Source organism: Callorhinus ursinus, unplaced genomic scaffold (genome assembly GCF_003265705.2).
Source record: "Callorhinus ursinus isolate GAN/ISIS: 27379988/994484 unplaced genomic scaffold, GSC_fseal_2.0 scaffold3, whole genome shotgun sequence".
Classification (NCBI taxonomy): domain Eukaryota; kingdom Metazoa; phylum Chordata; class Mammalia; order Carnivora; family Otariidae; genus Callorhinus; species Callorhinus ursinus.
The window spans coordinates 54157227-54179451 of NW_027397065.1; the positions used below are offsets into that span (position 1 = coordinate 54157227).

The following is a 22225-nucleotide window of genomic DNA, read 5'->3' on the forward strand; positions in this document are numbered from 1 at the left end:
ATTAATCTAATTATAGTTTGGTACTATACCCACCATATCTAGAAAAGTGGCCCACAGACATTTAGGCTTACATGAATTTTTTTTTTTTAAGATTTTATTTATTTATTTGAGAGATAGAAAGCACGAGAGGGAAGAGGATCAGAGGGAGAAGCAGACTCCCTGCTGAGCAGGAAGTCCGATGTGGGACTCGATCCCGGGACTCCAGGATCATGACCTGAGCCGAAGGCAGTCGCTTAACCAGCTGAGCCACCCAGGCACCCTAGGCTTACATGAAATTTTAAGGTACTTTAAGGAACTGTAAGGTAATTTAAGGAAAATTTAAGAATAAGGTAATGGTAATTATTTTCCAAATAAAGAGCTATTATGTAGAATTACAGATTCGAGATTTTGGATCAAAGTAAAAAGAATAAACAGAGGTCTCAAAACTGGAATAGGCTGCTTTATGAGATATTCAACTAGAGTTTAAAAACCAAATTTAGTGATTTTGCAGAGGGAGCCATGAACAAGGTAGGAGCAGAAGTAGTTTTACTCCCTGCCTCTACTTCTAATTAGAGCATTTTGGTTTTTACATGTTATGTGGGCATTCCATTTTAGATTTTTTTGGAGGGGGGAGGTGTTCTGATGGTATAAAAAAAAAATCTAAAACCCACTGGATTAGACACACTACAAGATTTCTTTCAACTCAAATTCTATATTCCTGACTGGTTTTGATTAAGGTCAAGAATATAAAATCCTATCTTGATTTCATTTGTCAAAGCAAAACAAAAACAGACCAAACATACCATTTTTTTCTGCAAAGGCAGCTGCATCTTCTTTAGTACTGAAGGTTAGAACCATGTTGGACAAGGGATCAGCCCTGTAAGAAACAATTTTTTTCCAGGATTTAACGTTAAGCTTTGGGTAAAAAAAAATAAAAGCATATTTAAATAAAGTAAAATGTTTAGAAAATAAGTAGCTGCTATAATATGAGATAAGTATACTACTGATGAAATACCTTATTTTAAAACTGTTAACTTTTTGAATATCTTTTCCTGTGTTAAACTGAGATCATTCTAACCTGTACTGTCAAATTAAAAAATTTGTAACTGCAAAGACATTCAGCAATTTTTAGTCCTTAATAAAATCATTTATTCAACTCTTAAAAAAAAAAAAAAGAGAAATTGAATTAAAAAAAAATCCCAACAGAATTCTCAAATGGACCTTACAAATTCAATATCAAGAAATTTACTGGTGAGTGCAACTGTCAGTACCATCATTACCCCAAAAAATAGATGGCAATAACATCTAAATGAACCTTCCATCATTACAGACAGTAATTAAGCATAATGGCCCCATGAAAAAATTAAGCTCCAAGAATTAACATCTAATTGAGTTTTTCAATCTAGGATAGTGATAATGTTTACAAGTCTACACAGAACCTTCACAAAATGCACAAAATATCACATAATTTCAAAAACATCACTTTTACTAGTACATTTATAAAAAGGTAGAACACTGTTTGCTATATAGGTACATTCTGTGAAACATCGTTTAGAAATGTGGAAGTAAAAAAGTAAAGAAGATTTAGGAAGTAATATGGATAATGGAAAGATAGGAGATATACACAGGAGAGAATATACAGAAGTAGCCCTCACTGAAATGAAGATCCACAAATTATTGCTACTGAAGTTTTAGTCCTCTACTATGGTTACTGTTCTGGGGCTGCTATGAGATCCCTATAATGATATGTATTCTTACCATACTCCCTCCCCCACCTTGCAAGAAAAAGAGCTTCACATTGGTTAGCTGCATTAGTACCAATAACAAATAATTTTATATTGATCCCTCCTTTTCAAAGCACACATGATTTCTCAATTGATAGTTTATACTGAGAACAGAAATGTCAACATAAATACAATCCAGTAATTTTTTTTCATTTTTTTTAAATTTTATTTATTTGACAGCACAAGCAGGGAGAGCGGCAGGCAGAGGGAGAGGGAAAAGCAGGCTCCCCGCTGAGCAAGGAGCCTAAAGTGGGGCTCAGTCCCAGGACCCCGGGATCATGACCCAAGCCAAAGGTAGAAGCTTAACTGACTAAGCCACCCAGGTGCCCCAGTATTCTTTTTTTAAAGATTTATTTATTTGAGAGAGGGAATGAACAGAAGGATCAGAGGGAGAGGGAGAGAGAATCTCCAGCAGACTCCCCACTGAACACAGAGCCCGACATAGGGCTGGATCCCACAACCCTGAGATCAGGAGGGAGCTGAAACTCAGAGTCAGATGATTAACTGTGCCACCCAGGAGCCCCTGATCGCGTAATTTGATGAGTGCTGATATTCATGTTAGCTTAGTTGAGAACAGGAAACAAAACAGAAAAACTGTAGGAAAAACTCAGGAGCCAAGAGCTCTATAATCTGCAAAGGTGGTACAGCCTTTATTATTCTCACTTTATTTAGGAAGAATTACATAGGTTGAACAGTAACAACCTGCATCAATAAGCCACCATTTTCCCAGCCACTTCATTTCTATCCTTCTCATTCTTCATCTCCTATATTTTGAAGTTCTTTTCTAAGTATGTTGCCACAACCAGCTTTCACCCTTTCTTATCCTTCCCCCAAACTCTACTATACTTTCCTAACTAATCTTTCCTCCTCCTCGACTCCAATCTACCCTTCACCATGTTGCCAGATTAATTTTCCTAAAGTTCAACTCTCAAACTCACTGTCCAACTTTAAAACTTAAAATAGTTTCCATTGTCTACCAAATGAATTTCAAAATCTACACTTTAGCATTCAAGCACTTCTACAATATGATCAGAACCCACTTTCCAGTCTTCTTTTTAATTTTCCCCCTTGGAGGTAACCAACTAGTCAAAGAGATTGCTAAATGTTCCTGTAAATGTAGCCTATACGTTCCCACCAGCTCAATCTGTTCCTTCCACTAGGAATATAGAGAGAGGCCACTATATCAGCATATAGAAGCCCACCCCAACCATCTCTCATGGTTTACAATGAATACCAATCTTTGCCATGAAGTCTTTTACATCTTAACCTCCTCCAACTATAAATAATCTCTTTTCAAACTTTACTAAATATAATTCATACTTATATTTTTAAACTTTATTTGCGCAATTCCCAATTACTGAGGTTCCAATTTGGGTAATGGCAGATTTACCTACCATTAAAATCAGATTTATCGGGGCACGTGGGTGGCTCAGTCGTTAAGCGGCTGCCTTCGGCTCAGGTCATGATCTCAGGGTCCTGGGATTGAGCCCCGCATCGGGCTCCCTGCTCCGCGGGAAGCCTGCTTCTCCCTCTCCCACTCTCCCTGCTTGTGTTCCCTCTCTCGCTGTGTCTCTCTCTGTCAAATAAATAAATGAAATCTTTAAAAAAAAAAAATCAGATTTATCTGCCTAACAACTATAGATAATAAAAAACAACTGTCTGAAGGGAACAGAGTGACCAAAAGCAGGAATGAAAATGGAGAGGAATCAACTTTTCAAAGAAGGGAACCACAATGGATTAGATCCAGTTGATAGTTTTTCCCCTAAAGGTAAGTTCTGGTCCAGACATTAGGACCATCAAGAACTCAAGCAGAAAGCCACAGTCTCATCAGCACAAGGAATCTGGAGATGGGAGTCTAGGATTGCCAGAGCAGCTGGGAAATTAGGGGAGGAAACAGTGAAAAGGAGGAATCTGCAGAGGAGGGAACTTCTGAACTGCACACAAATGTGCAAAGGCTCTAAAACAATAGCTGAGAAGGCTGAAAGAACTAAGCAGAGATTTCAGCAGCTGTTTCCTTGCTACCGGGGAGACTGAGTTTGGAGTCCCACAGAATTAGAAGGACTTGGTAAGAACCTTGTGCTTTCCACTGAAACTTCGAAAGACCATGCCTTTTTATTATTTTTTTTCTATTTTAAGTAGGCTCCACGCCCAGCATGGAGCCCAACCTGGGACTTGAACTCATGACGCTGAGATCAAGACCTGAGCTGATATCACGAGTGAGACACTCAAATGAGTCACCCAGGCGCCCCCATGCCTTGTTATCTTTTAACACTATGTTCTAGGACTAAAACCAGGTAAAACTGAAACAGACCCACCCCAACAAAGCATAAAATAAATCCTCCACAAATTCAAGGTAATCTATTCATAATTTAACTGTCTTCTATTTTTTTTAAAAGATTTTATTTATTTATTTGAGAGAGAGAGAATGAGAGATAGAGAGCACGAGAGGGAAGAGGGTCAGAGGGAGAAGCAGACTCCCTGCCGAGCAGGGAGCCCCATGTGGGACTCGATCCCGGGACTCCAGGATCATGACCTGAGCCAAAGGCAGTTGCTTAACCAACTGAGCCACCCAGGCGCCCAATTTAACTGTCTTCTAGAACAAAACTCCTCACATTACCAGTGTCATTAAGTGGATAGGCGTAAGGATAGAGAATTAATGGAGTGATACTTTGTTCCTTCTCTTTTTTTTCAGAATGAAACTTCTTAATAGAAATTGGCTTGATCAGGGGTTAATTAGCATATTAATATGAAGTCATAGGTTCACCAGAAGATATGTACAAGAGTCTTCATTTTAGGGTGCCTGGGTGGCTCAGTCGTTGAGCATCTGCCTTCGGCTCAGGTCATGGTCCCTGGGTCCTGGTATCGAGCCCCACATCGGGCTCCCTGCTCAGCAGGAAGCCTGCTTCTCCCTCTCCCACTCCCCCTGCTTGTGTTCCCTCTCTCGCTGTGTCTGTCAAATAAAATCTTAAAAAAAAAAAAGAAAAGAAAAGAAAAAGCTTCACTTCGGTATTATGCATAATAACCCCAACTGAAAACTGTTACAAAAGGACAACAGGCCCAAAATAGAGTCACTTGTACTTAGCCACACATCAGCAAATCAAGAGTTCACAAGACTTCACTTTAACCTAACTGCAATTTCAATTTCTCTCAGGAATGTAACCTTAAACTAGTCAATCTGGAACACCAGTCACAGAGGTGAGATAATCTGCTCTTTCTTTGTCCTTGCCCCCTTTTGCCTTTCATTTTGCACAGCATGTAGAAGCTTCTTTTTGTTTGCTAGATGGACTGCAGCCGGATTCATGAATCACTGAACGAAACCAATTTGATCTTTAAATTTCTCAGCTGAATTTTGTTTTTAACCAATTTAGTGGCAGCAATGGGATCTGAAGCAACTTTCTGATGGCATTCAGAGACAGTGAGCAACAGGTGTGGTACCCACAAACCCTTCTGAGTTCTTGGTCTTTTTCACCATTTCCAAGAGCCACGGATAAGTTCCTCTTGATTCTGAACCCACTCTTTGCAGCAATCCCAGTCTAATCGGCAGACCAGTCAGTCCCACGTAGGGAGCTGCTGGTAGTTCACACCACAATTCTGGAATTCTGGTTTAACTGGTGGAAACCCCCAGTCCTTGATTCTGACATGTGGGAACTGTTAGTGGCCGTTGCAGTTTCCCACTGATGTGGAGCATCCAGTCCCCGTCTGTTGGTGTTTGCTAGTTCAATCCTTTCCCCACTCCAAGGTACCATGATGGAAACTACTGGTGGTACACACAGGACTATCTCATGGCCAGGACACAGTAACATCTCTAGGTTATTGCCAATATATTAAGGTATACATGTTTGTTTGTCTTGTGTTGTGTAAAGGTTAATGCTAATGGGGATCCTGGAAGCCAAAAAGCTGCAAAAATTGGTGGGGATATGTTGAGCACTCAAAAGCTGCCAGAGCATTCACCACCTAACTCAAAGATTCCCATGTTAGTATAAGTTGGTTGCAGAATGGGTTAGATTGACACTATATCACTGCCAACCTCAAGAAAATTTCTATGCAATGAGGTACACTGCAAAATCCCCAATGCGGCAGCACATCCCTTTTAGGTATTAGTTTGGCTCTGAGAGACCCAAAGGCTTAGCTTGGGGGGGAAAAAAAAAGAGATCCTTAAAGTCTAAAAAGTTAAGCATGCCACCTTCTGGCACACCTGCATATTTTGTCTAAGAACTATAGTCTCAGAAGCTATAAATATCTACAAAAATGTCAAAATTTTATTAGAGATAACCTAGAATTACAATGTCCATTATGGGAAACATTCCAATTAGATGAGATCATTCATTTAAGAAATGCACTTGAAAACAAGGGTTCCTGAACTGAACAAACAGAATGGGATACGTGTTTTAATTGGTATTCAGAAGCTTGCAAAACGCATCAAATTGCTTCATTAAAAAATGAAGGAAAAGGCTAATGAAAAATTAAAGACACAAGAGGTATTTAAAAAAAGACAATAAAACTGACATGATTCCTATTGCTCCACCCTAATCTTCCTTCACCTGAGTATTCAACATTCTACTAATCCTATATCTGAACTGCCTTTCCACTCTGAAGAGACTATTAAAAGGTTACCTTTTATGATAAAATCACCCGAAGCTGTAGGATAACTCACTCCTTGGTCAAACACCAAGCTAAAAACCATAGTTAAAGAATTTCCTAAACCCAAGGAGGATCCCCAAAGTTTTCTGAAGAATTTATTAGAGTCATTATGAGGGCCTGTGCCCCCAGGCTGCCAGATCTTGTCAGTCTGTGCACATGCTGGTGAGACTTGGTGAAGCCCAAAAATGGATGCAGGAAGCAGGACTGTGTAACTCCAAGGACCATATCCAAGATCCTTAACCTTCAACCTCATCCCTTTGTGGACTAGAAAAGGTCTACAGAACAGCCAACTGATCTTTAAAGCCATTCCTAGAATCTTCCCTGTTCACACTGATTGGTAAATTATTCAAAGATGAATCTGCCACAGACTTTAAGCCCACTTGGAAGTTCTCTTCCTATAGCATTCCGGGACTCCATATAATAAACGAGGTCACACAATTTGGTCTAGCTGCCCTATTTGTAAATGGATTATTTCCTGAGATTAGTGGATTGATAAACAAGCAGAAAACAGGATGGGAGACCACTGACTGAATTTGTGGTCATAGCTGAGCACTTTGAAAGGACTTGGGAACACCACCACAAACAAAGGTCCGCCAAGCTACTGACCTTACAGCTACAATAGCTCCAAGGCCAGGCACCTAAAATATCTTGGTCCCCCACATCACACCCTCCTAGGGGTACACAATCAAAACGTTGGCCCAAGGTTGATTCTTCATTTGTAATCATCAGCTTCACAGGAAAAAAAGTATCCTCAAAGGTCCTATGCAAATCTGTCAACATCAGTTTCCTCCAGAAATATTAGTAAAAAGCTTTAGCCAACTGAGCAGGTAACCTTAACTTATTCCATCTACTAGAAAAACAACTTAGATCCAACTTCTTTTATAACTAGTGGTTTGTGTATTACTGTGCCTGATTCATGGCAGTAACTTTAAAATAGAAGTTAGAAGTTCTCCGTTACATCTGTCTGTATGTCTACGTGTGTGTCTAAATATGTGTTGCAGATAGATTATTTTTTATCTCTAGATGGTATTGGTAAAATTAATTTGTAAAAGAGCTCTATTTAATTGGTTTAAAGAAAATTAAGCGCTTTTTTGAATCAAGGTATTCCTAAAATTCTCAGATATAAATAGAAACCCAAATGTTTTCATATTCATGTGATCTGGGAAAATATTCAACGTCAAAGCTAATCTAAGTTTGTTGGTTTAATTAAAATAGGTCTTTAGAGTTATCAATAGTGAATATAATGCAGACAACCAACTTTTATTCTACTTGGGTTTAGCAGTCAAATATGTTCACATTATCTCTGTTACAGAACTTGTCAGCAAGAAAAATAACCTAATATGATGAATTTTCATAAGTTATCTAAACATAATTATTGAGAATGAGTGAATTAAAGATTTATTTCAGAGCATGCACATGCACAAGGGGGGGAGGGGCAGAGGGAGAGACAAAAATCCCAAGCACACCCCTCACTGATTGTGAAGCCCTACTTGGGTCTCAATCTCATGATCCTAGGATCATGAATGGAGCCAAAACCAACAGTTGGACCCTTAACTTACTGAGTCACCCAGGTATCCCGAGAACAAATGAATTAAACAGATGTAAGCAGAATAAAAGTTTTTAGATGAATTTTGAAAATAGTTTCCCCAAATCTTTTTGTTAACCTGAATTTTTAAAGTTGTGCTAAATTAAGTGATGGAGGATCATTAAATATATAGATCATTTACAAATAAGATAAAAACCAAAACATTAATTACTGAATATAGGTTTATCTGCTTTTGGCTTCCTTTTACAGAGGAACTAAAAGTATTTGGATCTATTAGTAAACATGTTTTGTGCCTGAAAAATTTTAATTTACTATGAGAAAACATGCATTTCCAGAAATAGTAAAAAGCATTTATGAGTCTGCCAATCCACAGAGTGCTAGAGTAAAACACAATTTATAACTGTTTACTTCTTTATTTTCATTAAAAATTAAGATTTTTAGGGGCACTTGTCTGGCTCACTCGGTAGAGCATGCAACATTTTGATCATGACACGTTGGGCACGGAGCCTACTTTATTTTAAGGTTTCTAGAGTTAAAAATTCTAATATATGTAATTAAAGCCACTAAAGTTTGTGGAAAAGGAATCTTTGGACAGGAATATTAGGCATGGTCAAGACTGGCTAAGATCAGAATGAATTTAGGTGAACGTGTTTTATAGTAAGCTAGTATAGGGGCACGTGGGTGGCTCAGTTCATTATTAAGCATCTGACTCTTGATTCTGGCTCAGGTCATGATCTCAGAATCGTGAGATCTAGCCCTGTGTCAGGTTCCACGCTGAGGGTGAAGCCTGCTTAAGATTCTCTGCCTCTGCCCCTCCCCTACTCACACGCACGAAAGAAAAAGGGAAGGAGGGAGGGAGGGAGGAAGGAAGGAAGGAAGGAAAGAAAGAAGAAAGGAAGAAAGAGAAAGAAAGAAAAAGAGAAGGAAGGAAGGAAAAAAGAAAGAAATTAAGAAAGAACGAGAAGGAAGGAAGGAAAGAGAGAGAGAAAAGAGAGAGAAAAGAAAGAAAGAAAGAAAGAAAGAAAGAAAGAAAGAAAGAAAGAAAGAAAGAAAGAAAGAAAGAGAAAGAAAGGAAAGTAGTGCTAAATTAGAACGTGGTTTTCTCTCTGTTAAAAGGCCAAAGTTTTCTATACTATTGGTCTGCTTTTGATAAGACTAAAAAATTCTTTTTCCTTTACCTTTTACAGTAACCTGCCTAGAAAACAAAGATTTTATCTTCTCAAAATAATTTCCTATGTCTCATATTGTTTTTATCAGGTCTCTGATTACTTAAGAACACTGAATCTTCCCTATTAAAACAGCTAAGGTTATTTTTTACAATGATTTAACTTTTTGTATTTGCCTTCCAAGTCTTTAGTTGTCACTACGGTTAACTGGATAACGATGGTTTCACAGTAACCTATGATCCTACTTGACCCAGTGTTTTTTAACCTATGATATTTTTGATCAACTTCCCACAAATCAAACTCCAAATAAGTATTTTTGACCTTGAATTAAATTTAGGATTTTCTAGAGGGTCCCTGGAAAATTGGAAAAGATTTATATTCTCTCCTTATAAAAAGAGAGATGTTAAACTAATTAGGCTTATTTGGTATGTTAAATGACAGGAAAGCATTGTCAAATAAAATAATATTAAGCCTTCTTTATGTTGTATTTATATAGGTATGTATTATAAGTGTTCTAAAAATTATATGAAATTCTTAGAAATCTGATGTCCTCGTATGTTATCATTCATAATTCCACTTATTATCTTAAAATGTTGTGTAACACAAAAACAACCAAATTCCTTGTCAATTCCATTATAAGGGACTCATGTCAGATCTTTAACCAGACATTTTTAACTCTTTTGTCATTCAGAGAGATGTTTTACTCTGATACTTAAGTGTTACTGCAAAAGTGCTACATTTTCAAGGAGATTCATGGGAAGGATTTTGACAAGTACAGGTTTCTTTTTTTTAAGATTTTTATTTTTTTAAGTAATCTCTATACCCAACATGGGGCTCAAACTTAGAACCCCAAGATCATGAGCTGTATGCTCTACTGACTGAGCCAGCCAGGTGCCATGACTAGTAAAGGTTTCTGATAACTAAAATCATAAAACTGAACTGGGTAGGAATTTCCAGAACTATTAGAAAAAACTGGATTCAAGAATACATGACATGGTGGTTGGGGCACATGCGACTCTTAGGATTGTTGAGTTTGAGCCCCATGTTGGGCAAAGAGCCTACTTAAAATAAATAAAGATTTAATAACATGGGACTGAATGAGGAAATTTTAATTTTTATCATTTCTTGTTTGAAATATTGCTGGTTCTTTAATGTTTTGTTTTTCCAGATTTGGCAAAACTTTTTACCTTAAACTATTTATGACTTACAACAATTTGGTGAAGTATGCCTTTGTAAATATGAAATTCTTGAGTATTCTTTTTTTTTTTTTCAGTAGGCTCCATGCCCAATGTGCTGCCCAAAGCAGGACTTGAACAACCCTGACATCAATACCTGAGCTGAGATCGTGAGTTGGCTGCTTAACCAACTGAGCCACCCAGGCACCCAACAGTATTCTTTTCATAGTAATATAGTTAATTATTTACATAACTTAAATAAAAATCTGTTCTCCTTATAACAAGACACAACTGGAAATACTGGCCATATCACCGAGGCTTTGACTGGAATGGTTTTGCAAGATCTGATGGCCAGTCCCTTAGGAGCTTTTGAGAGTTCAAAGATTCCTTATGAAAAATTCCAGCAAAGCAGTCTTCAAAAAGAGCTTATATGATCAGTCACTATTATCACTGCACTTACATAAACAATCAGGCAGTTTACTGCAAACAAGTTAGTTTTACTGTGATTATCTTTGGTTTAAAAAAAAAAAAGTGGAGTTCATTGTAGAGAGTAAGATAATGTTTGCACCTTTTAAATGTTAGATTCTCGTTCTATTAACTATTTTTGAGGTTTCGTTATATGCCTGTAAACTGGACTAGATCCTGAATTTTTCTAGTTTCCTCAAATATCTGGCTACAACTCTCCAAAGTAATATTTTCAATTTCCTCCCACCCTTGGAATCACTAAGAACAAAGACTGCCCTTGAATCTCCTTGGAAGGGGCTATACCAATTCCTCCTCACCACCTAGATGGCAAACTGCAAGGATTAGAACCTCAGGCATATATTTCACAGCTTAAAAAGGCTTTGCTTAACATCTAATCCTGTGAAAACATTGGAAACCTTCAAATCAAACTGAAGAAGAGAAGTGACATTAATGTATGCTATTTCCTCTCAAGACATCAAATCAAGACTTTATACTTTAGCCAAAGCCCTCTCTTTTTGTCATCAAAAACTAATCTATATACTAGAGACCCCTTGGTCCACTTCCCTGTCTTTTGTTAAAAACCTCAAAACTTGGGGAACTTTGCATCCAGGCTCTACATAAAGAAAGGGACACAGGCAAGGGTAACCAGAATAAAACTGCCTGTGTGGTCTACAGACCATTAAAATATTACTGGCTTCCACGTCTGTCACCTTTCCAGTCTGGAGCCACAGATTAAAATGGGAATTTTTGGGAGGCTCAGGATTCACTTCCTTTGGCAGGACTCTACTTCCCTGGTCACCACCACCTGCTATGGATTACCACTTCTGAGGAAGTTGAAACTCAGTTACGTAAGATCACTAAGAAAGCCACTTGGTGTAAAAAGGTGACTCCTTCCATGGAGCTGTTCTTTGACTTAATTGATTTTGATTGGTTTGAGTCTTGGAGACCATGGTTTTAAAATCCAATCCAAACAATGGGAATTATCTAGCTTATTATAATCATACTAGTCTTCCCTAGCATGCCTTATTCTCTAAGGCTTTAAATGCATATTCGTAGCCTCTACCCACTGAAGCAAATGATCTCCCTAAGACTGAAACATCAAAAAGAATGACCAACTTAAAAATTATGAACCTGAAGCTGGGGTCTGTCAAAGAGATCAAGACCTATGAATACCACACAAAGGATCAACAAAAGCTGTGAGAACTTCAAAGTGCTAGCTGGGAGTAATGCTAATGCCTTAAATTTTAATCATATCTCTCAGTTAAGCTAAGAGTCTAATCCAAATGGGGCGGGGGAAGAATTGTTAAAAAAAAAAAAATTAAAATTGGCCTAAAATGGAGTCACTTATGCTAAGCCTCTCATCAACAAAGCAAGACTTCATACCTAACCTAAGTGTAGTTTCAACCTCTCCCAGAAATGTAAACTTAAAACTAGTCAATCCTAGAATTTCCTAGTCAACAATAGTGAGGTAATCCACGCAATAGACCCCTTCTGTCCCCAAGAAAGATGATGTGATCTGTGCTTTCCTTTCTCTACCCCTTCTGCCAATAAAAGTCTTCCATTCTGGGGGTGCCTGGCTGGCTCCAGTCAGTAGAAATGTGACTGACTTTTGATCGTAGGGTTGTTGAGTTCAAATGCCATGCCAGGTGTAGAGACTACCTAAAAATAAAATTAAACAAACAAGCCCAAGTCTTCCATTTTGTATAGTTCTTTAGAGCTCCTTTCTATTAGCTAGATGGGATCCTGCCTGATTCATAAATTGCTGAATAAAGCCAATTTGATCATTAAATTTATTAACAAAACCACCCAAATGCCATCAATAAATAGTACAATGGATGAGTCTTGCATATAGAAGAAAACATTAAAATGTCATGTGACTGAAAGAGTAATTATGACATTTCACAGGCCCTGGGTGGCTCAGTCAGTTAAGCATCTGCCTTCAGCTCAAGTCATGATCCCAGGTCCCGGAATCAAGACCTTCCCCACGTTGGGCTCCCTGCTCAGAGGGGAGTCTGCCTCTCCCTCTCCCTCCCCCCTGCTCATGCTCACTCTCTCTCTAATAAATAAAATTTTAAAAAAAAGTAATCATGACATTTCAAACACTGAGTATGGACACCTAAAAAACTGTGCCTATATTTTGCCAAATAAAATATAATTCTATTTATTTTTTTAAAGATTTATATTTATTTGAGAGAGACAGCACGTACAAGCAAGCATGAGTGGAGACAGAGGGAGAAGCAGACTCCCTGCTGAGCAGGGTGCCTAACATGGGGCTCAGTCCCAGGACTCTGGGACCATGACCAGAGCCAAAGGTGGGGGCTGAACCAACTAAGCCACCCAGGTGCCCCTATAATTCTATTTAAATTGCAGCATGGCAGACGTTTTTAACAAAAACTCTCCCAGGTTACTTTGATAAGAAAAGATGTTAAATATCATACTTTTCCAAAATTAGACATAATTAAAATGGATAACCACTTTCAACTGCAGACTGGACACAAAGTGTTCCAGGAGTCTCAACAAGACTGATAATTTTCTAGCTTATCTGGTTATTTTCTCTAGTAGCAGCAGTTTTTTTTTTTTTAAAGATTTTATTTATTTATTTGAGAGAGAGAGAGAGAGAGACAGCAAGAGAGGGAACAAGAGCAGCGGGAGTGGGAGGGAGAAGCAGGCTTCCCGCTGAGCAGGGAGCCAGATGCGGGGCTCGATCCTAGGACCCTGGGATCATGACCTGAGCCGAAGGCAGATGCTTAACGACTGAGCCACCCAGGCGCCCCGCAGCAGCTTTTATTCAGCTAGAGGTAGTCCTGCTATTTGAGTTTTATTCTGCCACAGAGATTTAGGTCACTGACTTACTTCATTGGTGCCACAGGATTTAAAACCACTTTATTCCAATGCACTGTAAATTTGTTAATCACAAGATCTCAGGAACTTACAAGTTTCCCTCAAAATAGCTAATTTCTAAATTCTTGTCCTTACGACAAAAAAATAAAAGTGTTATTAAATTATTAACACTATTCACACATCATATCTTAAACTAATATACATCATTTGGGACCATGCTAACAGTGCTCAAACTGTCAACCATTTCATCCAATAAATAGTACTCTGAAAAGACTGTTTCTAGGATTTATTGTGCTGGGTCACACTTACATGAATACTAAATATATATACATGTAAATGTAATATATTTGTCTGTCATTGAACATGATACCTACACAAATGCCCTCACAAAGTACTACCAAAGCATACTATACATGAAAAAATTTATACTTCAATATATTTATAAGGAAAATCTACAAAGAGCAGAAAACAATATTCAAATTAAACCAAAGTACTCACGTTGATGCCCAACCCATCAAAGGATTTTCCCATCGCTCCCTGGTATCAAACTCCATCTTCCATTTCTTTGTGTTATTTACTCCAGACTGCATGTTATTGCGAGCAGGAACAAAGATCCTGACTTTTCTAGTTTTGATATGCTCTTCTGGAACACCAGTTAAAGTAGTGATATCCTACAGAAAAACAAGCAAACACATTTCTAACAGCCCATATGCACTCTGATGTATTTTTGCTGCTTTTTATATCCGTGCAACTCTATTCAGATTTATAAACTGGGGTTTTTAGCTTTCTGACTTCACTACTCTACTGTTTCACCCTATAAATTACTATTTTGATATCTGGAAAAGGTATACTGGGAGGAGTGTTAGGATACAGTGGGAAAGGGTTCATGAAAAAAAAAAATTAGGTCCCTTCTGTCCAACAAAGCTTTGGTAATTTCTGAAGAGTTTGCTGATAGAAGAGCCTGTCATCAGTAGACTCTTACTTCATGAGCTGGTGTAACTAGTAAGCAGAGAAAAATGTGAATGGGTATTACAAGTAAGGAGATATAAAAAATTAGTAACTTTTAAGTAAAAAAGAATCTATTACCAGTTATTTCTGTGTCAAACTGCTTACAAGACATCTCCTTTAGAGGAAGGCCTAAGCCTTTTGGTAAACAAAATCAATTAAAACTTTAATTAGCATTTTATCCCCCTTTGGTGAAATCTACTGAAAAGAAAATGATACATCAAATCTGTTCTGAAAAAGTAAGCCAAAAAGTTACACAATTTTTGCAGAAATATGAAATGAAAACAATGGTAACTTTGACTCTTTTTTTTAAATAATTTTATCCAGTAACAAATGCTCAACTGATAATGCATGTAATTTTGATGCCCCAGATTAGACCTATTTATCCAATATAGTAGCAATCAGGACACAAAATAGTAAAGTAATTCAGAGTTTAAATCTCTATTCAGTAATGGTAGAAATACTTTATTTGATCAAAGTAAGATTATTATAGCATCATGGTTCACTTACTAAAGTAAATTTTAAATAAATGGTGAAAAACAGAGTTAACATGAATATGATACCAAATTTGTGAAGACCAGAAAATTTTGTGAATTTCAATTTCATTGTAACATATCCGCTAAAGAAGACTTAATGTTTATTTATAGTCCTACCCTAAACAGTGCTATGGACCAAATAATTAGTGTTAATACTTGGTGCTGCAGTATGTACTGGGAAAATACTAAGTGTATTTCTGACTGCACTAGTCTTCCTACTCACGGATTTTAAAAAATTGTTTAAAGTTATTTTAGCTGGCATTCAATCTTCTGCTTAACACAATACCTTTCTACCTGTACCAATAATTAATTAGGTGTGGTTATTTTGTCACAGCTTGTCTGGAGAAACTACCAAAATAAGCCATATAAATATTTATACAAATATGTACTTCTAGTATGTACCTTTTAAAAAGTTTCTTTGCATACAAGATAAAAGCAAAATAAGTGCAACTGGTTCATAATTTTTAAACATATGAATATAAGTTTTATTTTTTTTAGACTGTATTTATTTATTTGACAGAGAGAGACACAGCGAGAGAGGGAACACAAGCAGGCGGAGAGGGTGAGAGAGAAGCAGGCTTCCCGCCGAGCATGGAGCCCGATGTGGGGCCCGATCCCAGGACCCGATCCTGGCAGGACCTGAGCCGAAGGCAGACTCTTAACAACTGAGCCACCCAGGCGCCCATGAATAATATGTTTTAACCAGTAAGTTTTAATTGTCAAGTTGAATTTCAAAGAAATTTCAAGTATGATGATATTTTATGACTTTCTGAAGCATATTTCTCTACTCAAGAGCTTAAAGAGACTCCTGGGAAGTCCAAAACAATCTGTCATATTACATTATTTAATATTATATATCTTTATATTAAATTCATATTTTCTCGGCGAGAGTTGAAGTGGGATATAAACAAACAATGTAAGTGTGTTACAAAATTACATGGTGAGGCAGCATGTCCAAATTCCATAGCAAACTCTCCACAGTAAGTTCATAAAAACTAAAGCTATCAGTTAGCTACTATTTAAGACTTACAGGAAAGGAAATCTATTAAACTCAACACTAATTAGCTCAGGAAGATGAAATTATAGGAAACATTTACTTTTCCTTTATAACCTCCTATACTGTGATGTATATATGCCAAAATAATTTTTAAAAACTTTTCAAAAAGGAAATCGCATTTCTTGATTTGTACTATCTATTAACATAGAAAAGGACAATGGTTTTTTTTTAGGATGGAAAATCTCTCTTAAGTGGCTACAAAATGTTGCTAAGCTCTTTTTATTTTCAACAACTATCAGTGCTTCCAGGGCTTCTCAAAATATGGCATTTTTTTTTTATTGATATCACTCCCCAATTTAAAGCTGGCACTGGCACAAATAAGTTCCTGAATTTTGAAGCTTAAGTTGTCCTGACACAGAATCCCTGTTTTTGCCTGCAGAAGACATGTAAGGTACTGCAGCCTGAGTTGAGCCGCTGCCAAAGACTGAGGATAAAAAGGCTTGGCATCTCTCACATACTTGACACCTAAAGGGCACAGAAGCTCTAAAATTCCTAGTCCCTGTAGGCACACTCTTAGTCTAGACAAACTGATTTCTCACACTTTTAAAATGCATTACGACACTATTGTTATCATTTCATCCACACAGCTTCAGCTAGTGACAGAAGAACCTGTCCTTTAAGCGACATTTCAATGGGCTAAAAGCTCCCACTCCAAGATTCCATTAAAACAATGTAATACTTGAAAAAAAAATGTAATACTTGAAAAGAACTATGAGGCACTATGTTGAAATCCTTACTTGTGTTTTGAATTCTTTGCTCTCCCACAAAATAAATAAATAAAACATCAGCAAACTAAACTGTACTGAACCAAAGACATTATCTCTAGATTTCAACTTTGGTATTGCGATATGGATCACCTGTGGTTTTTTTTAAAAAACCCACTTATAAAAGATACAAATGCTTTGAAGATGTCAATATTGCCTTTTATAGATTTCTCATTTTATTGATAAAATATTTATAAGTAACAATTCATAATTTTCTATGACTACAAAAAAAGCTAAATCACATTGTATGAGTAAGAAGCCTTAAGTTTTTACCTAAAGAAACTTAAGACTCACTAGCTAATAATTACCTATGAATAATAATAAATCAAGTTACCCTTTGGATAATATACACTAATTTACTGAATTTTAAAACTTTTAATTTTTAAACAGATGAGTCAAGCATTAAACCTATATTCCAAATATTAAAGAATGTCACTATCTTAAAGTTTCACAAACACAATCTTAGGTACAATAATGCGTTTTTAAGAAACAATAACTAATGATTTGTAGACTGAAGGGCATTCAATTATTTGCTACTGAAAAGATGCATATCGTAATTCCAAAGTTCCATTCTTTCAGCACCATCTCTTCCACAATTTTAAATTCTGGAAGAGCTTACAGCTGACTTTCTCTTTCACAAGTTTAGTTAAATGGAAGAGGAATTTAAAAGATCATTAAGGGAGTATATGCCAGCACATGTAAATGAACTTTGTTCTTTCAAATACCAATTTCCATTATAAAATATTAGTTTTCCATATAAAAACTGTATGATTCGGTTATCAACTGTCCCCATTTATGTTGTGTGAATTCGACTTTTTTTTTTTTTTTTTTTTTTAACAAAGGAAGCAGGGAACAAGCAATGGGAAGTTGGTGTCAAAATGCAGAAAAACCTCCCAGCAAGCTTCTTGCAACCACCCAGGATTTAGAGTCTTGCTGGTCGCTCTCTTTTCAATACCAGAATTTCACACATTTCAATGACTATTATGACTTCAAAGAATCAAATTTTCATCATTGTCCGTCATCTGCCGGTTGATTTGTATAAAGGAGTTCTTCTGCATGCACTCCAAACAAAAGCCTCCTTACTTTTGTGGCTATATATCAAGTTTAAAAGTTTTGTTTGTGACAGTTGTGTCTTTGGTAAATTAGGGTAACACTGAAGGAGTGCAGCTGCTCTGCAGGAACCTCCTTTTTGGCACCATTTCACTTAAATAAAAACTGAATAATTAGCTTCTGCCTTTATTAAACCACAAAAATGCCACTGGCCTTAGTAATTACTTCCAGTTGCCCCACCCACTTAACCTTAATAGTTTACACTTGTCATAAAGAGAAATAAATGAAAAAGGTTTTCACCACTTTGGGGAATTTTTGATAGATCTCCCAGTACATCCAGAAGAGCCAAAATTTTAACCAGGCTTTTTGGTAATAAATTCACTAAACTGCACGTATGGATCAATGTTGAAAAGTTTTAATAGAGCACATACTGGAACATTAAGTACAAATACTGTTATAGAAACTTGTTCTACTGAAAGCTTTTAGTTACCAATTATGTATTTAAAATTTAATCCAGGGCTAAAATTGATCTAAATTTGAAGATTGCGTTTATACTCTACTTCAACCATGAAAGATTTTAAAAAGAAAACAATTTTAGATCTGTAGTAAAAACTTCCTTTCAAGCACCCTACAGACACTTAGCACAAGAAACTCCTTAAATGGTCTCATAAATAATGGACATTTTACAAAATAAATTTTACAGTTTGAAAATTTTAGAGTTGACAGCATAACCAAATGTATTTACTTATCACAGAAGAACTTTAAGCACTTCTAAAAAGTCAGTGGCCATAAAAATTCAGATACAAATAAAAATTGCAAAAATACACTGATGTGGGAATCCAACCAGGTGATGAAACAAGTGTTGGAACGTAACATTACATTTTTCATACTGGGCAAGGCTAGCATGAAACCAAAAGTAAAATGTTAAGATAGAAACAGTAACATGCAGATGACTGCAAATCATAAAACAAGTAAAAAAACTAAGAATTAGAGACAGTTTCTCAATCTCAAACTATCTTCATTACTCCTAGATCCTTCTGAGCAGGAGCAATGGTTAAAAGCAAAGGGCTGAGTCAAACTGGGTTAGAAGAATCCCAACCCACAACTGTGGGCAAATTAATAAACTTTTCTTAATTCACCATCTATAAAATCAACTAAGCGAGGTAAAATGATGACTAATATATGTAGAGTGCTTATCTTAGACAATAAAAGAATGTATCCCATTTACTCAACATATTTTTCAGCATTAGGTACCGGACACAATGCTCAAAACAGTACAAATATCATCTCTATTTTCATGAAAATTAATACTGAACTTTTAAAAAGGACAGGGTGAATAAATAACAGGAAGCTGGTGTTAAGATGCAGAAAATCTATCTTCCTTGAAAACTGAGTTAGTAATCAAAATACAACAAAGGGTTTTGTAATTAGAGTCAGTAAGTTGCTTCAAGTCTGGAGAGAAAAACGTAGCTTTTTAAAAAGAGCTGAATGTCTCATTTGTTGTACACATCAAAAACACTGAGTAAAATATATCTTAAATTGGTTAAGTATTAAAACACACTGGTAAGCCTATGACATTCATGAAATTGAAAGAATAAGATATAATTTACCTTTATTTGTTTCAACTCCAAATCAAAGATCCTACTATGTCAAGTTAATTATGCCGGGGCTGCAGAGCATATAAAGACAAAACTTTATTCCTGAATAAGTAAGTTTACAATTTGTGCACCCATGGTGGAGGTGATGTGTGGGAGAAAGAACTAAATAATCATACTGTGAAATACAATACTGATTAACAGCAAGGAAGTATAATTCAGATAAATCTGGAGGAACCCCAGCGACCATTTGCTACCTGTGCAGTACTGACAAGCTGTTTAAACTCTCTGTATGTCAGTTTCCTAGTTGAAAAACTGTATCACAGAGCATGTGTTGTAGCACTGTTTGGAAGGATGAAATCAGGCTTTAAAGGTGAAAAATACCAGAAATACCTGACCAAAGAGAGAGACAGAGAAGATGATTCCTTCAGGATACTTACGATTTTAAAGATACTGGTACACTGTAACAATATTAAAGAGAAATTTATAAAAATATATCCGTATACTTAAAACCCTAGCAACTGTTTTCTTGTTTTACCTATCAATAATTATCTATATACATATCCATTTTACAGAGTTATAATACTTAGCACTGAGTATTTTTAAGTATCACATCACTACCTTTTTAAACACGTAGTTACCCAGTGTTCATATCTGTTTTAATGGCCTCATTAAAAATCTGTTGATATGTCACAATATCTTAGCCAATTTTGTCAGTCAGCCCTCTTGCTAAATTATAGGCATCAATAGTTAACCAGAAAAAGACAAGACCACTTAACTCATTTTCTAACTAAAACCCACTGTGCTTATTTCTTATTGCACTTTTTTGAGGCATTGACAAAGACATTTTGTAATGACCGGTACATTCCAACCACCAGACCAGAAAAGCCCAGATAGCAAAAGGAATACCTAGAAGACCACACCCCACACATCCCCTCACAAGCCCATATAGGATCATGGGCTAAACACATACTGACTGCTACCCATGATCATACACTCTCTGCTTACTTTCTTGTAGGGAACCCCCACCCCCAAACTCTCCCTATAAAACTCTAGGTATCCATTTTGCCAGCAGAGAGGTAGGTGGTTAAGGCTTGGGCCTGACACTTCCAAAGGCTGCTGGCACCTGAATTAAATTTCTCCGTTTCTCTTTCCAAACCCTTGTCTCTTGAGTTATTGGCTTCTCTTGCAATGAGTTTGTTCAGTAATAGTGCTGGCAAACCCAGCCAGAAGCAATGCTTCTTCTGATTTGTCCAGCCCCCTCAGGAATCCCTGGGACAGAGCAGTTGGCTGAGGCAGTGCATCGGGACTCAACCATTTATTTCCTGAGTTAGTGGCTATGATAAATCGATCAGCAACAATTCCTCATTACTGAAAAATCAAACTGTTTCATTATTATTGCCTTTCAAGTATACTGCAATGAAAATCCCAGTAAACTAATTTCTTTAATTGTCACTTAGGGTGGAATTGATAAAGTCGAAGGTTATATGAATTTTCATGGTCCCTGAAATGTTACCAAATTGCTTTCCAAACCTGTGGTCAAATTTTATATTGCCACCAACAAGGTAGGCCAACTTCCACTTATTCTCTCAAGGCACAGAAACACAGGTATATTTAATTGGCTTGAATTTATTTAGTGCGTGAAAACTATAAAGGAAGGATGTGTTTGGTGTCTGACTCATAAAAACATACCAAAAAAATTAGCAAAATTTCCTCAAAATTAACCCAAACGATGTTATGTTACCTTATAAGAGCAGCTACAAGAAACCAGAATGAGAAGGTAACACTCACCTAAAATCTAATTAACTGCCCCAAATATAACTCTGGAACATCATACAAATATACAATCTTTTTGTAATTGTAGTGACCAACGGCAGGCCCCCTCAAGATGGGCCAATTTGGCATAAACATTATTTTGAATTAAAAGCAATCAAAACTCAGCAGATTTAGGACAAGCTCTTTACCTCCCCCTTAACTGCCTGCCTGTACCAGAAAGAGAGCTATTAACAGATTCCTCTTTACCTAAGAAACTTATCTATATAATGAGGCAACTTTTGGGGGTTTTTTTAAACATCTCTTCTTACTTTCCCGCTAATAGTCTTTCTCCCCTTTGTATCCTCCGACTCCTACCCCTCTCCTTTGCTCATATAAGCATCATATTGCTCAACTGTCTATGGAATTCCATGTCTATGTGAATTGCCATATACACCCTATTTGATTTTCTCCTGTTAATCTGTCTCATGTCAACTTGATTCTTAGTTCATCTAGAAGGACCTTGAAGGGCAGAATAAATTCTTCTTCCCCAACATAATAAGGATTTAGTAATCCTCTTTACCTAAGAAACTTATTTAGTGTAAGAATAAAAGTACCCAACAGAAGTCTCCTTTTTGACTTAGGAAATGACAGTCAACTGACAATATTAGTGACAATAGGGGACCCCTAAGTAAGTAAATACATACATGCACATGTACATGTGTGTGCCTTACATATACATTCACCCTTAAAGATTGTACTGTAACTCAAAAAGCATACATATACATTCTTTTAATAAACTGATAATAGGGCCAGTACTTTTGAGTATAGGTCCAGTGATTAAATTCCAAGTGTCATTTCTTCCACAA

At 36.7% G+C, this 22225-nt stretch overlaps 1 protein-coding gene across 1 annotated transcript in view; it reads right to left on the minus strand.

The window, feature by feature from the left end:
- NDUFS4 (NADH:ubiquinone oxidoreductase subunit S4) overlaps window positions 1-22225 on the minus strand; it is a 111534-nt gene that overhangs the window by 20515 nt on the left and 68794 nt on the right. The window contains exons 3-4 of the mRNA XM_025867291.2: window positions 14096-14268; window positions 783-856 (exon numbers count right to left, since the gene is read on the minus strand). Coding sequence (XP_025723076.1) covers window positions 783-856; window positions 14096-14268 — 247 coding nt within the window. The remainder of the gene's footprint in view (window positions 1-782; window positions 857-14095; window positions 14269-22225) is intronic.